A 17,333-nucleotide genomic window follows, 5' to 3' on the forward strand; every position below is an offset into this window, starting at 1 on the left:
TTCCCTTCGCACCCACCGGTGGGGGGGGGGGAGCGCCGGCCGTCCCCATGATGAAGGAGGAGGGCCTGCTGAGCCGTCGCCGTTTCTCCACGTGTGGCGGGACGGCATCGATCCGACCTCCGCACCCGGACGGACGCAAGCTCATCCGCAACGCCTCGTTCGGGGGCTATAACGAGCTGTCTCCCATCTCTGTACCAGGTGGGTGCGCAGCGGCGCGGACACGTTCATAGTTTTACTCCCAGTTTGCTTTGATGGGGATGAGAAGGTGTTTGTGTTTGTGATGTAGGACCTGTTTGGATTTGATCTGGCTCTGCTTTGGGCACTTGTGTGTCTCCAGTAGATCTGTTGGTGGTGAGCACTCTTAAGCTTCTGACATACTTCCCAAGAACAAAGTTCCTTTTGACCTGGACGTCTCATACTCCTGGGGAGTCCTCCCAGTCCTCCCATCAGTGTCACAACTCTATTGTTTGAACATGTTTAGCTTGTAAATATGTTGCAAAGGTAACATTATTAAGTGCTTCCCTCTGTTCACAGTGTTTTGACTTTGTTTGTTTTACAGATTATTAGCCGTTTGTGTGCCTTTAAAGACGTGTTACATACATGTTTGTACTTCCTCATCAGGGGGGCCTCCAGAAAGTTTTCAAAAACTGTTTGGCTAAGAGGGCCAGTGAGGGGGTGTGTGTAATATTTTAAGGGTGGCCATTGCAGCACCCCCCATTCCTCACTACCTCGGCTATCTGCTCCTCACACTTCTATACCAGCAGAAACATGGAAATTTAAACATTTCCACTTTAAACGTCAGATTTCTGACCAGTGACAGATTCGAAAAAAGATTGTGGAGATGATGTGTCAAGAACAAGCTGCAAGAACTCCCAAAGAGAGAACAGATTTCTCTCTTCTTGTGAAGTGTGTAGAAGTCTTTAGTCATTCCTGAGGCAAATACCAGTCAGGTGAAGCAGATTGTGAGATGCTTGCAAATAAAGTATGATCTTTATTTGCTTTTTAAAATAAAAAGCAAGACTTGACACGAGTTCCAGTTATTCCTCAATGAAGGTACAGTTATAAGAACACGTCACCCGTCTGAAAACGAAGGATTAAATCCGTCTGGTGTTCATTTCTAAAATGGCTGTCTGAGCGATCTTTGTTCATCCTGCTGAAAAGGACACAAACCTGGAGGCGAACAGCTGGCAGCCGCTTGAGCTCTCAGAGAGACGACGTCGTCCCCCCTTCCACCTTTGCTGACGACTATTTTTAACTTTTCAACCCCAGAAAGGCTGAGTGCACAAAGCTTGTTTTGCGTTTTCGCTCCCATGCAGTATTTATGACGTGATCCAACCTCCGTCCGTCTCAGCAGCAGCTGTTTGGTGTTATCTTTGACCCTTCTCTCCTCTCTAAAAGTACCTCCTCAAGGTTTACTGTGATGAGTCACTGGCCTCAGCCTCGTTTATCTTAATCTGTGACGTTCAGCTGACCGATGCTAACAGCCGCTGCTGCAGGCAGGTTGGATTAATCACTTTTCTACGTGTTGTTTTATTCTCACTTTTCCTTTCTCTGTTCTTGACTCCATGTCCCCTCATCTGCTGCAGAAAATTAGTCATGGAAGATTTATAAGTTGTAATTTTCTTCAAACTATGGTTGGAGCTCATTAAATTAAAAAAAATAATTACTAGTCCAGATACAATATGTGGTTTCTGTTTCATAACTGAGAAAGACATAGTGTTGGTTAATAATCTAATCATTTATTACTTAAAAATAAATTATTGTTGATTTACTGGTTCCAGCTTCTGGAGAGATCTCATGTTTCCCAGAAACAAACTTAGTTTTCTGCTGCTTTTTTAACCAAAAACCTAAAAAAACCCATTAAAAGTGAAAACTTGTTTTTTTATATAATAAATAAAATGAATTTAAAAAGTTTTTGTGACATAAATGTTTTTTCCAGGCTCGCTCACGTTGTTCCGCTGATATGGTTTGGCACATGACAGCAAACTGAAGGCCCGTGGGCCTCATATGGCCCTTGTTACAATGTTTTTTAGACTATGAGATGATATTTTAAATGCATTAAAACTCAAACCATATTCAGTGCAGACTTCTCAGGACAATTAGCCAATCTTAAAGCAGAAAAAGTAAAGTTTAAATCAAACATTTAATAGGTGGCCTGAGGGCCAAATATGGCGCCACCAAAAATCCCAACCCGATTGGTCTGAATATAATGCTGAAAGTGTGCAAGAGTTACTTCTTCACCTTCAGCATCGTATTAAGCAGCTGGAGCAGTACCAATGTTTGGTAACCATGACAACAGAGAGGCGGTGAACACGCACCTGTAAGCCGCTGTCTGATTGGCCGATCCATCCGACCTGTGCAAAGGGCAGCGGGTCAGAAGGAAGACAACAGCGAGCTCGATACGTTTCAGAGCCAAAAAGCAAAACTTTAATTGGCCAATTTTGCCTTTTAGAGACGGCTGATAATTATTGCCTGTGGCCCTCAAACCCTCAGTAATTGTTTCAGTATTGTCCACTTGCAGCTGAAATAAAACTTTCACCATCTCTGATTTTGTGATGCAGACAAAAAACATCCAAATGGGACCAATCAAACAAACCTCATGTATCTGACTTGAATTAATGTGTGTCAGCTATAATGTATATTTCATTTTTTCCTTGTTCTCTTCTTATTTCAGAGTCGATTGGTATTACATACATAAAACATTTGAAAACCGAGGTTGATTTATTATATCTTTTTAACAAATGTGACTTGAGATTGGCCCTTTGTACAATTTAGTCAATAATGAAACATTTTTTCACAAAAATGATAAAACTGATTTGTTGTTGTCAGGAAGATATTTAATGTGTTTGAACAGAACAACATACCAATAAAATGTGAGGAATTCACAAAAAGCTTTTTTCTTACTATGTAACATTTTGTTAATTATTGATTATTGCGGTATTTAAATTCCTGGTGAATTACATTTAATAATTTAATAAAATGGTTGTTTTATTAGCACAGCATTGCAGTTTTTTTCAACATCTTATGTCATAAAACTGGCAAATAATGAACTCCAAGAGCTAAGGAAGAGCCCACTACTTGACAGTTCATATGAAATGAGCCTCGCTGATTTATAAATATGTTCTTAGCTTAATAAGGCTCATCTCTGTTGTTATTTGTTTAAACGCTGCATTAAAGAGCTGAATAAATAGGTTTGAAGGCCAGAATGAAAACTCAACAAGTTTTAAATCCTCACAAACGCTGTTTCAAGAAAAGTTAAGTTCGTCTAATTTCAATAAAAACTTACAGCTACATTTTTATCATCTGAGTTGAACATTAGTTGGTTTGCTGTCGTACTGACCAACATTCAGGAAGTTAAAAAGCCTCTCTACAGTCAGGAGATGAAGACATGGCAGGTGAGGCTATTAAAGCATCCATAAGTGTCTTATATGTAGTTAACACCTGCTGCCAGAGGAGAACGAGCAATCATGTTTCTGCTCGTGTGCGTCCTGGATTGAGTTTAATTCAACTCTCCAAAATCAATTAATGGATGTACATCTACAGCTGATTAACGTTTGGAATCAACCCAATTCAACAGACCTTATTAAACACAAAAATGGCTGCAGATCATGCAGTTTAATGAATATTGAGCTAAAACTTGATGAGTTTAGTAGCTGAGACTCATTGGCAACACAGCAGCACTTTTACTAAATGTTAACTGTTTGCACAATATCTTCTGAACTACTGGCCAGGTTTGAATCAAATCCAATTTAAATGGTAAACTGTATTTATGTAGCACCTTTCTAACCAACCAGGCCACTCAAAGCTCTTTACAACCCAATCTGTGCCCTCATTTCCCCGTCCATCCCCATCACATATCCATACAGCACTCTGCTACATCTCTGCAAAGCTAACCTGAATAAATCATATTATAGAGTCTAATCAGTGCTTTAGATCACATTCATACACCGACGGGGCACATCACAGGTAATTAGGGGTTCAGCGTCTTGCTGTGGCATCTGCTGGAATCAAACCTCCAACTCTCTCATTGGAGGACGACTGTTCTAACCTCTGATCCACAGCCATCCCCAACATTTGTTAAGATCTTCCTACTTGTATATAAAGCATTAAAAGGCCCTGCATCACAGTATGTAAGATCATTCAGGTTTTATAGACTGTATATTTTATATTTTTCTTTTGTTCATATGTGTGAATGTATACCTGTCTGTTTTAATGTCTTTTATTTTTATATATTTGTTTAGTTCTGTTCTTGGAAAGCACACTGGGCTGCTTTAACCACGAAATGTTCTTTCTAATTAAAGTACGACTCGACATAACAGGACCTATATTTACTGTTCTTCCGTCTGCAGCCCTGGAAATTCAATTTGAGACTAACAGTGGAGACTTTGTGAAACTAAAACGGAAACTTTATCGTTCATTATGAGATGGGATCTCTGAGGTCAACATGACTGTCAAAACAAGGAAGTATTTTAGTTTTCTTTCACGAAATTTATAACTTGGAAAAAAAAGGAAGTTATTCTTTGGAAACATGTTGTTTGTAAGAACTGAATGGTTTTGTCCTCCCCTGATGAGACATTTTGTGGTGGTTGTTATCTGGACTGGTTTCATTGTGCTGGGCTGATTTTAAATGTTTAATTGAGCACCAATTATTGCAGTTATTATGTGGATTTGTGTGTGTTGGGGGGCGTTGGAAGATTAGGAAGCTTCGTCACTCTGCAGTGGGTTGAGTCACAGAGAACTAAAGACGTAGACATAGGTTATCCAGATATGCAGCATGTTCTGTAGATCTCTAGCTTCACTGTGGACCATCTCACATAAACCCTGTTTGATTTTTACAGCAGAAATCACATCAATTAAAATGAGGAGGTAAATGATGAAAATGCCTGCTGACAGGTTAGATGTTGGTTCCGAGGTTGCTCAGATTAAAGGCAGTCAATACGTGTGAAGACACGTTTATGGAAAAACTCACATTGAGTATCGATTTTGGATTACTGATTAATAAATGAGGAAGTCTGTCTCTTCCTGGGAGCTTGGACTTCTATCAGCCCTTGCAGCATCTGTCAGCAATGTCACCATTTACAAGAAATATGGTCTGCAAGTTTATAAAAGACGCTTAGCACTCACACGTCTGCCGTTTTTATGCATTTTACTTTAGGCACTCATAATACATCATTAGCAAAAAAAATATTTTTGAGGAAAGCTCCTAGAGGTATTATTGGACTAATATAGCAAGTTAATATAGAGTCGATATAATACAAGAATTTCCTGGAAGTTATCCTTCTGGAAAGGCATTTGATAGTGTTATATTATTAGGTGAGAACACATACATACCAAAAAGTGGTCAAATGACCTCACATTTGACTTGAATGCTTTGGTATGCAGAGGAGTTTATGGTTGCCTTAATGAGGCTGTTCAGATTTCTGTTTGTAATCCGTCTCGAGCTATCTCTAAAACAATCAGAACAAACAATAAACCAAAAACAAACTCACGCACGTAATGTCCTTGGATTAAAATCTGGACAGATTGGAGATTTTTATCGAAAACGAGTCTGATGAACAGTCCAATAAAACAACAAAAACAGCCATATCTCAAGGCAGTTTATTATCTTCAATCAGCTGGAAACTGAGCAGATTTTACCAAACGTGGATAAAAAGGAGGCTGGAGCAGCTCTGAAGGTGGTGGAGAGAAAACGTTTTCAGGGAGCATTGAGGCGTTCAGACACGTATTTAATACTGATTGCAAACATACAGCTATGAGCCATTTGTAACAACAGATCTGAACAGCCCCAATAACCATCCCTCCACCACCGTGTTCCTTGGAGAGAACAGACTTTTTTCCTGTTTGAGCTTTCATAAACATTCAATGTTTACCAGACTAACTGAGATGCAGCAGTTTCTCTGCCCTCAGGGTGGAAGGCTGGAATGCCCACTCCAGCTTTTCCTGCTAATCCAAATAAATTCAAACAAAGGAGACTGGACTTGGTTTTGATTTTTGAAGATGTTTTTGGCTGCTGTTCTGAGTGTTTTCCACCTTGGAATAATTGCTCGGTCGTATTATAACCTTTCTGCTGAGACTCTTTCTCCTCGCTGATATTGTTTCATATTTCACATATTGATGATTTTTAAGACCTGGTTAGGATATTATTATTATGTTTCGATGCGTACATTCTTAGAATTAAAGGAATGAACTATGACCTGATTTCTCACTGCATGTTCCAGTAAAATGAGATTCAGTTTTGACCTGCTTCCATTTTCTGCCTGTGACTCCCGTCCTTTCTGTCTCTCCTTCTGTTCCATATTACAAATATGACATTTGGAAATAAAACTCTGCAGTGGCTCGTTCAGGCTGGTGGCCTGTGGTTAGCAGAGAGAAGTTATAAAATATTTACCACCAGTGCCTCCAACTGCTGTGGTCTCAGTCGGAAATCTGTTGCTTGGTTTTGAGTAATCTTTTTTTTTTTGTAATCAAGATAAGATTTATCTGAGACACACCTCAGAGTGAAATATGGAACCTGTTAATACCAACATTTGACATCAGTTCAGCTCAGAAGCTTGCAGCAGGCGCCGGCATGCTACTGACATTTAATGAGTCAGAGACAAGAAAAAGAGGAGTCACTGAAGTCAAAGTCACGACACAGAGGCAAGATGGAAACAACAACGTGCTCATTTGGAAAAATGTTTTCGACTTGTGAAATAATCTTTGTAAGACTGGTCACACCCCTTTCTTCCACCCTCAACGCTCAGCTGACTGCAGGATAAGAACATTACGACCAAGGATAGAATAAATCTGCCGTTTATAAAAAGGACCGTTCATATCCTGCTTTTGGTCTGCAGGGTCAATCTTTTAAAGTTTAAATAGTTACTTGTGCCCTTAAAACCTTTATACCTAATTAAAAGCATAGCCTTCCTTGAAAGCATCATTATTACCACACCAAATATTAGGTCAATTTCTAGACATTATTGTGATTTTAAGGTCTGCTGGCTGTGACGGCCATCTTGAATCAGGTTAAGCAGCTGTAGATGTTCATGCAATTCCTTGCAAGCATGCAAACCTTTGGCTTTCAGCAGATTTAATAACTCATAGGAGGCTACACGTCAGCTGTGCAGTGGGTAATGTAAGATAAGAAACTTCCCTGGGAAAAATAAAACCTTAATAATTTCTACAAACCACATTGTCTGCTTGTGTCTTCTGATGGTAGAAAAAGGAAACAAACAAAAATCTAATACTGGTTTTAACTGGATCGTCAACAAAGGTCGACTCATAATATTAACACATGTATTCTGCAAATCAAACCCCTGAGAGGAAACCTTTAAAACAAGAAAAAGAAAGTTTTATTGTTATCTTTACTAAGATCTAGTGTGTCAACTAAACAGCAGCAAGATTATACAATAAAAAAAGATGTTTTTTAACATGGGAAAGCATGGGCTTCACTTGGGATTAGAGAAAAGACTTTCAGTCACACACAGAACAACTGCAAGGAGGGAAATCAAACACTTCACCTGTTTGTTTCCAAGGCTCAAGATCTCGTTACCTTAAATTTTGCCGGCCAGTTTTATTAAGTCCAAAAGGAGCCCAGGTTTTTCGACGCCTTCCGGCTTTGTTTGATGAGTTTTCACCGGATCAGAAACAGGATTTCTAACGTCTGTAGTCCACATATTCTTTGGTTTCCAGCCTAGTTGTTTTTGTTATGATCTCTTATCATATTCCAAATCTAAAGAAGTAGTGGCAGCCATGTTGAATGTTTGAGGGGGAGTCAGGTGGGTAACAGCAGAGGTCGAGTATTAACATGAACGTCTCACTTCCTGTTTACTTTCCATCGTTTTGTTTAGTTGCCTCATTAAGGCAAGAAGTGGGTTAACAAAGATGCATGATTTGTTTTGGTATTTGGAGGCTGATCTGTGTGAATCCACAGTTAAAAACACAAACATGGACGCCCTCATGCTGTCTGTTCTGTATTCCAGGCTTTGAAAGAGGGAAGGAGGACCTCCTGCCTCTGCCTTTGAAGGAGGACTCAAATTCCATATCTAAGAGCAAGGTAAGAGACGTCAGGGGGTTTCAGAGCCAGCGTTGTAAGGAATGTTACTACACACCGTTGTTCTTGCCTCAGACACAAGCCAGCCCGCAGTGAGATGACTAACACATACATCAAATATTTATCAGCTGCCGTGTGTGTGTTTGTGCTATTTTTTTCTAATAGCACAAACTGTCGTGTAATTACGTTAATGAAAAGAAAGCTTGTCAAAATGTGTTGTTGGCGACACGTTTGCAGTAAAAGGTAAGAGCAGCTGCTTAAAGAACCAAGAAAACAGAACAATCCTTACTCTTATGTTGCTAAAGACAACTTAGTGGCTCTAAATTTGAAAAATGGAGTCTAGTATCATTTTAAGATCAACAAAGACATCAAATTTGGGCACAAAAAAGAAAAAACTATATTAAAAAGAAAAGAAAACTGAGCTTCACTCTGTAGTTGAGATGCACTCTTTGAATACAAACAAACAACAGCCTGTAATAATAATTATAATAATTGATAAAAAACAGACAAAATGAGTTTTTCCCCACAGATCGTCTGTGGAGGTTATTATCACTGTGATACGTCAAACAGCTGTCTCACCATCAACTATCAGCTGTAAACACATGTACTTTTATTTCTGCTCCTCCTTCACCTTGCAGGACGAGTTTCAGGCTGACATCATGGGGCTTCACGTGTTTAAACCTCTCTCCATCGGTGCTTATTTGCTCTTACCTTTGCATCGAAGTTTTGTCCTAAAGAAATGAAGCCAAGGCCAGTTAAGATTCTGAACTAATCTGACAGCGAAACCTTACCTTCTCCATGCACTCTGAACATAGATTATTTAAACCCTGCAGGTTCCAGCCATCACAGTTTTCATGTGACGGGACAGTAAGGACATTATGTTAGATGTTAACCACGTCTGTTTGCTCCTCATATCAGCCCAGAGTTGCTTCCACAGATCTCATATTTTTAAGTCAAAGCTCCTAAATTACAAATCCCAAGTTAGTGATTTTGTATTGTTTATACAGAGAACGGTGAATAACTCGTCTGCCCCGTCTCAACCAAACAAACCCAAAACACACCTGCATGAATTTATCACCAAATGTTGTTGGACTGATGAGAGTGGATGAAGAAACAAACCTAACTGTCAGTGAGCAAACCAAGAAAAATAAAGAACGATCAGTTAAAGAAAAAAAACAAATCACTCGTGGTATTTGATCTGTAAACACTTTGCAGCTCAGATAACATGTAGTACATGCTGTTGTCCACAGGATCCTTGTGCTGTTTCATGTTGTTTTGTCCTCCTCCTGTATGTCCTCAGTCTGAAACCAAGCTGTACAATGGCTCAGACAAGGATGTGTCGGCATCTGGAGGAAAGCTCACCAAGAAGGAGTCCCTCAAGGTAAGTGAGCTTTAAAGCGGCTTAAGTCTTGCGTCTCCGGACGCTAATTCTCCGAGTGGAGCCATAAAAATACTCCTTCGTCGAGGAGGCCTGTCAAACAATCTTCTCTTGCCGTATGTTTTATTTTACACAAAATGTCGAACATTTTTCTTTCCGATAGTTCCCTTGTGTCGCCACGGTGCGAAATAAACAGCACATTTTAAATGGTCAACCAAATGCAAATGGTGTCTCACTTACAGCGAGGTGTTATTTGAACAGAAACACAGAGGAAACCATGTGTGGAGGAAAAGAACATTCAGAGTTGTGCAGATTGTGTTTTGCAGTCTTCGTCCTCCTGTGCTCCCTGCAGGTGCAGAAGAAGAACTACAGAGAAGAGAAGAAGAGGGCCACCAAGGAGCTGCTCAGCACCATCACAGATCCTTCTGTCATCGTCATGGCCGACTGGCTAAAGGTGGGGCGCTCCTCTTCCATATTACTGCTGAAACCACCACAACCTTGCCAGCATTTCTCTGCCTAAACATTTTCCTGTCTCCAGATCCGTGGCACTCTAAAGAGTTGGACCAAGCTGTGGTGTGTCCTGAAACCTGGTGTCCTGCTCATCTATAAGACTCACAAAAATGGTCAGTGGGTGGGGACGGTGCTGCTCAACGCCTGCGAGCTGATCGAGAGGCCCTCCAAGAAGGATGGCTTCTGTTTCAAACTTTTTCACCCGCTGGAGCAGTCCATCTGGGCGGTCAAGGTCAGGAAATCAGTCAAGAACAGGAAGTGCATCAAAAGAGAAATGTTCCAAAAAGTATTTAAGTGAATGGCAATATGCTGGTGTAGATTCTCAGTCATCCAGGCCATGGTAAATTCAAAAAAAGTTAAAAAACAAAAACAACTGGACTTCTATTCTGTAGACTTAAAGTTGTCATCACAAAAGTTTGTGAGCATTAATAAAACATAAACTAACTAAAGGCTTAGCATGCCACCTTTCATACCACTGAAATCTAAAATGACAGTAAATACTATTATGTGCAGTCTTGTGACGTTGCTGCTCATGTTTACAGTATGTGTTGTGGAAGACTGTCAGCTGAATATCTGCACAATTCACCAAAGTGTAGCCATTTTTGTGGCAGCCATCTTGAATTTCATTGAGTCCAAAAGCTAATCAGCTGTAGATGCACATGCAGTGGTTATTTCCTGCAAGTTTCAATAAAATCCCTTCAGATATTTTGCTAACAAACAGACTTGACCCTAAACAGTTAGTTGTGAATGTTTAAACACAGATCTGTTGGTGCTCAGAACGGTCATTATCTGTAAAACTGACCTTTTTTAAGGTCACTTGGCAGCTATCCTAAATTAAGTTGACTCCAAAAGTTGCAGATGTACATCTAATGATTGCTTTTTGTTAGTTCCTTCGGTAGTTTACGAGATATTTTACTGATGGGCAGAAACACAAACATTATCGCCTTTCGGCGGTTAGCACATTGGTTACGTTCACACTTTGAATTAGAGTCAGAATAGACAGGTTGTGGACGGCTCTAAACTCCAGTTAAACTCTAGTTTAGTTTATATTATATTGTAGTTTGGTTCTCCTGAACTTATCTTTGGTTTATCTTTAGTACGACTTTGTGTCTCATGTTGTAGATATGCTTAACTCTGTGTGTTTTATGACTGTATTTTTATGTTTGCATGTTGTTCAGCACTTTGTACTGCCCTGTTGTTGAAAAGTGCCATATAAATAAATTTGACTTTGACTTATATCACCTTCAATAGGCAAGTAAGTATAGGTTTATTTTAATTTATTTATGTTGTCCAGAAGTTGAAACATCCAGACTTGTCAATGCAAACGTTGTAAGAATTATTGAAACAACCGACTAAGTGCTGAAAAACACTGGGCAGTCTCATATAGATACAGGTACAGTTTGAATCAGCCTCTTTTCTCCCCCAGAGATTAAAACAACAGGAAATGCAAACTGATTAACAGGAAGAAACAACCTCCTTTGTTTCATGCACTGAAAACACAATTATCAGTCATTGTCCCCATGTGGATGATACCTCATAAATCGCAGCATATATTAGTCTCATTAAAAGCCCGACAAAGACAAATGATTCATCGGGAAGCCATTTTCATATTTGGCAGCCCACATGCTCCATTTGTTCCTGTGCTTCCAGCTCTTAGTTGTCCACTCGAGTTGTGATTCGGTTTTCATCACTGCCCTCGTCTTTGTTTTTGTCATATGAAAGAGCCATCCCGCTCCTCTCTGCTCTTCATCCTCACGACCAAAACGAGCTCCGTCTTCATTCTGCATCTGTGCCTCTCATACGTGTATTTCATAATATTAGATTGAGAGTTTCCATTTATTCCAGTGACTTTCTCTGTATTATTGACTGAAAGACGTATCTGTTAACATATCAAGTGAGTTAAAGAGTTTCTAATAACATCTTCAGTTTTAAAACCCTGATACACACGTCACCCGTCATCCCTGTTATAGTTTCTGACAGGTTCTTCCTCTCTCTGTCTGTTCTCGTCATCAGGGTCCTAAAGGAGAGGCGGTGGGCTCCATCACGCAGCCGTTACCCAGCAGCCACCTCATCTTCCGCGCTGCGTCTGAGTCTGATGGTAACAGACAAGCTGCCATTGACATTTAGATCTTTGACTCCCGTCACACTCGGTGATGGAGAGATCCACTAACGAGTTTCAGTTTAGCTCCAAGTGAGACAGACGAACCATCAGCAGAAGTGTGATCTTTGAAAACTGTTAAAAATGACATCATCCCATACTTATCCAAGCCCAGCAAATTTAAAAAGTAAGACAAAGTCCTCACAATATTGTTTTAATTTTAATGGTAAATGTGTCCTTAAATGAAAGACTTGCAAGCAAAATTTGTGACTGTTTATCTGCGGAAACAGCTGAAGTGACTGAAAATAGGTCAACATTGGTGGCGATTGAGAAGTCCGGCACTTTTGATGCATTGGTACACTTTTTGAACTCCTGCTGTTTGTTAATGAAATTATGCTGACAGGTTTCTAAAAAGTGAAATACACTAATAAGCTTATCATGGACTGCAGATGATTTCTGATTCAAGAGTGAGACAAGAGTTGGAAGAGTGTTGAAAATGTAAACTGACCGGTCCAGGACGAGTTTTGAATGTCCTAATAGCCCTGCTTGATCCCCCGTATTTATTTTTGACTGATGTTGCCCAAAAATAAGAGAGACAGGAAGACCCAGCTTGTTGAATTTTACCAATTTATTAGAAAAGAAATGCCAAGCCAAACGTCCCAGGGACGAGAGAGATCCAAGCAGTAGAATCTGATTATCAGACCGAGCTTATCAGTAAGACACCACGCCACCAGTTTGTTCATATCTGGGAGGCCGTATCACTTAGAGGACAGCATGACCTAACACAGACATGCACGCTACACCTAATGAGGACATCTCAAAGAGCCTCGCAGTATCTTCTCAGTGAGTCTGATTTTTCTACAACATTGTCTTACTCCAGCTTGTGTTCAGTAGCAGATTGACATCTTCTCTCAGATTCTACGTCAGTCTGATTCCACCATATTTGTTTACCTTCACAGGGTAAACAGCCTGATGTAGGTCGGTCACATGACTCGAGCCTCCATGTGGCTTTCGGTGGACTCAGCCAAGCGCTTTGTTTACATTGAGTAAACTAAACGCATTTCAGAATTGCGTTCTGTATATCTGGAGAACTACTGGAGTAAGCACTTTCAGACTGCACCGTTTCATATAGTTCAGGATAACCTTTTTATGTTTGATTTAAGTTTGCAGTTAATGGCTAAAAGCTGTGATAGTAACCAGTGTACCACATCAACATCATCACCCCAGGCCTTCCATGCAGCCCACTGTCTCTGTCTGTGGTCCTGAAACGTCCACATCAGGTCTCCTGCTCCAGGGTTTCTGTCCATGGTGCTGAATGATCGAGCTGGGACCTGCTTTAGGATCTCTAATACGCTTCCTATTTTCATACCCCTCTCATAAGATGGCACATACTATGGGATGGCGCCATACATCTGTCCGTCCGTCCATCTATGGACAGTTTCTTGTCCAAGCTCTGAATTGATAACTCCCGGACACCTCGTGGGTCAAAGATGATGATCCCTGTTGAATTCGAGGTCACAGGTGACATGTATTCAAGGTTGTGTGAGGGAAGTATTGTAGAATCTTTACTTTCAAACAACTTTTTTAATCTTAAACCTTTTCAAGCTTTTAAATTGCAGTGAGAGGCAAAATGTCTTCAACTAACAAAAAATTGGTGACCTTTACAAAAAATACATCGACACATGCGGCTCGTTCAGGAACAGTGTGGTCTGGCTTTCAGTAGCAGTGCATTCTACAACTCAAACTAAATTTGCAAAAATAATTTCACATAGATAATTGGGTTTTGGTGAAACAAGTGAGAAAACCCAGACCTTTTCGGAGCTCTGTAGCTCAGTATATGTCATATGTCACAGTAAAAACATGATTCAAGGTTTGAACAAGGGACAGAAAGTTAGACTTGATATGACTAAACTGGCATTTTGAACTTTCTTTTACGTTTTTCACACATTCAGAGTTTTAGTTTTCATGATGTTTGTAGATTTTACGACATAATGTTCAACTTACAGTGTAATGATGTCACACACTTTGACTTTGGAGCCGTCCAAACTGTCGAAAATTTCTATGAACACAATCTGTGTCGGCATACTCTCACTACTATAGCGCCTGCAGTTTTCTCTCAAATCCCCCTGAAGTACAGAGTGCACACATCCAAACTCTCATTGACTTTTATTATATCTGGGCACTGCCTTTTCACTTCAAAACAGGTGGTGAAGAATCTTTTTTACTCATTAAATCTACTACACAAAACAATGCAGACACAAAATTGCATGTGCGATGACAGTATGCTTCTACCACTTAACAGTTAAAGAAATATTTTAATATGACTTGTGTTTTGATCAGTATCAGGCTTACTTTCTACTCTTTGTTTCTCTCTACCTGTGAGGGAGTGATAGACGCTGGTGTGTGGTTACTATGGTAACCCCAATGAGCCGCTAGCAGCAGCATTAACATTCACATTGGTATTGCAAATGAGATGCAGTTTTCTCCAGTTTATTCCTCGGCTGATGATGTGTCTCCCAGGCCGATGCTGGATGGACGCCTTGGAGCTGGCCCTGAAGTGCTCCAGCCTCCTGAAGAGGACCATGATCCGCGAGGGGAAGGAGGACATGAGCACAGTGTCCACCAGCGGAGAACACTCAATTAATTTCTACAGCCTCCTCAGAACCCACAACCTTCACGGCTTTCAGTGAGTGGCCTACAGTTCTTACATTTTACACTCTAAAAGAAGACCAGCTATTTATACAGTCTGTCACTAATAAAGTGTGTTTAATGAAGAACCAGTAAAATCTGGTGCACTGTGAGTCACAAAGAGACAACCATTCACGCAGGGGTGGCCAATCCTGGTCCTCAGGGCCTCCATCCTGCAGGTTTTCCTTATTCCTCTGCTCCAACACACCTGATTCAGAGGTTAAATCACCTCTTCATGTTCTGCAGAAGCCTGTTAATCACCCATTGATTCAGATCAGGTGTGTTGGAGCAGAGGAACAAATAAACCTGCAGGATGGTGGCCCTGAGGACCAGGATTGGACACCCCTGATTTAGAGTTACCAATAAAGCTAACATTTAAGTTTTTGGTCTGTGGAAGGAAACCAGACTAACCAATAATGGCTGCTACAACTACTGACCTTAAATAAAAACAAAATGTCTTTAACTCAGTCTGAGAGATATCAAGTTGTTGTAGTAGCTGAGAGTCATACCGTGTTATTTTTAAGGTTGAAAATGGCCGTGATCATAGTTGAGATGTGTTCCTTCGATGAATGCTAGGTTTATAACTTTAGATGAAATGATGTCGTGTGAACCATGCTAGCAGTTTGTATTCCTGATGGTTTCATCTACTTGTTTCCCCTTCAGGTTTAACGACAGTGACCATTTGAAAGACGTGGACCTGTACTCGGACAAATCGGACAGAGAAGGAGAGCAGGACCACGAAGAGTCGGACCCTGAGAACCTGGAAAAGAGCGAGGAGAGCGACAGCGACACGTCCGAGCGCCAAGATGACTCGTACATTGACCTGGACCCCATCGAACACCTGTGTGAGACTCTGTACATGGAGCAGTCTCATGAAGAGTTAGGAGAGGTACGGAGGAACGGGTTCCACTTCGGTTCACTTTGAGTCAACTTATCTGGAATATGAAATTCTATCATTAAGGCATTCTCATCTAGGACTTCAACAAGTTGCCCAGATCATATAATAAACAAGGTTTAAATGAGGTAATGATGAAGTTAATATGTTTTTCTGCTGTCGTAACATGGCGATCACAGTTTGTGCCGTGTGGTTAGCGTGGGAGCTTCCAAGAGAGTGTGAGAACGAGGCGACAAATGTGAAGCTGCTAACAGCCATTTCCATACTGATGGAGTCTGTCGGTTCACTAATTAAACACCTACTAAAAGGCAGGAGGGGGGGTCTGCAACCTGCGGCATATTTGTATTCGTGACCACAATCAAAGAGACCAGTTTTAGTAGTTTATCTGTCCAATTTATACAAATATTCAAATATAGCTTATGTGACAGATTGATTCAGATGGGGAGAAAACATTCATCACTTTGTGCTAGCAGCTGGTTAGCTTGTTAGCCACTTCATTAATCTAACTTCCAGACAAATAGTGTGGTCTGAAAAACAATGTTTCACATATCTGAGGAGAGGAGAAAGTGCAGATTTGACCCATATCACAAGGGAGTTAATTTCAAAAACATGATAACAGTGACACATTAGAAGCAAAGGCTTGGCTTTAATAAAATCCTTTAACTAAATGAGGATCTCTGCCTTTATTAAAAGAAACTCATCGTTTAAATTACATTTAAACAGCCTACAATCTGACCACGTTATTTGTGTTTGTTATAATTTCAAAGTAAAATACTTAATGTCTTTTTACTCACTTACTGTAGGCTTGTATAGTTCAAGGTTTAACATTTATCAGTGGGATTTACACATCTTCTCTGTCCTAATGTGTAAAAATTGAAAGAATTAAACTAATTCATACAGATTTTTAAACGTCCCATTGAAAACAAAGTGTAGCTGTTTTCAGTGGGATGTTCATATGTTGTTTTTATTTCAAAGTTCAAGAACGTTTCACAGCTCTCAGCCAGTTTTCTTCAGTAAAATAATTGGCAGAAACATCTCTTCTGATTGTCTGTAAACGTTTGTGCTGAAGAGCGTCTCTGCTGTGTCGTGTGTGTTTTCAGGCCGGTGAGGCTGCTCAGACAGAAACGGTATCAGAGGAGAATAAATCTCTCATCTGGACCCTGCTGAAACAAGTCCGGCCCGGCATGGATCTGTCCAAGGTGGTCCTGCCCACCTTCATCCTGGAGCCCAGATCCTTCCTGGACAAGTTGTCCGACTACTACTATCACGCAGACTTCCTGTCAGAGTAAGACTTTCTCAGTGCTTGTCCCGCGTCACTTCATGTTCCCAAAGTTGGTGTCAGGTCCTGAGATGATCTCCAGCAATCAAAGGAAATTAATTAATTCATTCATTTTTACCATAGGGGAAAATGTATGAGTATGTTCCATTTGTGTTGTCATTATGCCCTTCTATCTTCTGTTTTAAAGCAATTTTTGAGTCGTTCAACCAACCATAATTGGGTCTTTGACGGTTATTTTGGGAAAGATTAGGGAACCTTTGAACTCGAGGAACAGTTTGACTTTCGTTGGTTTTCCATTTCATATAAAAGTAAATATATACAGGTGCTGGTCATAAAATTAGAATATCATGAAAAAGTAGATTGATTTCAGTAATTCCATTTAAAAAGTGAAACTTGTATATTATATTCATACATTACATACAAACTCATATATTTCAAATGTTTATTTCGTTT

The 17,333-nt window shown here is 40.2% G+C and overlaps 1 protein-coding gene across 9 annotated transcripts in view; it reads left to right on the top strand.

The window, feature by feature from the left end:
* The window catches only part of osbpl8 (oxysterol binding protein-like 8), a 76,196-nt gene that overhangs the window by 43,063 nt on the left and 15,800 nt on the right, over positions 1-17,333 (top strand). For 7 of the 9 annotated variants that reach the window (XM_017431574.3, XM_017431570.3, XM_017431573.3 and 4 more), the window contains 8 exons: positions 7,962-8,035; positions 9,333-9,413; positions 9,763-9,864; positions 9,949-10,152; positions 11,934-12,018; positions 14,539-14,704; positions 15,370-15,595; positions 16,702-16,886. In XM_017431574.3, the coding sequence (XP_017287063.1) occupies positions 7,962-8,035; positions 9,333-9,413; positions 9,763-9,864; positions 9,949-10,152; positions 11,934-12,018; positions 14,539-14,704; positions 15,370-15,595; positions 16,702-16,886 (1,123 nt within the window). Of the gene's footprint in view, positions 1-34; positions 199-7,961; positions 8,036-9,332; positions 9,414-9,762; positions 9,865-9,948; positions 10,153-11,933; positions 12,019-14,538; positions 14,705-15,369; positions 15,596-16,701; positions 16,887-17,333 lie in introns of those variants that run through there. The other 2 variants (XM_017431576.3, XM_017431579.3) reach the window with 1 other exon arrangement.

The sequence above is a fragment of the Kryptolebias marmoratus genome, linkage group LG1 (assembly GCF_001649575.2).
Source record: "Kryptolebias marmoratus isolate JLee-2015 linkage group LG1, ASM164957v2, whole genome shotgun sequence".
In the NCBI taxonomy this organism is placed as follows: domain Eukaryota; kingdom Metazoa; phylum Chordata; class Actinopteri; order Cyprinodontiformes; family Rivulidae; genus Kryptolebias; species Kryptolebias marmoratus.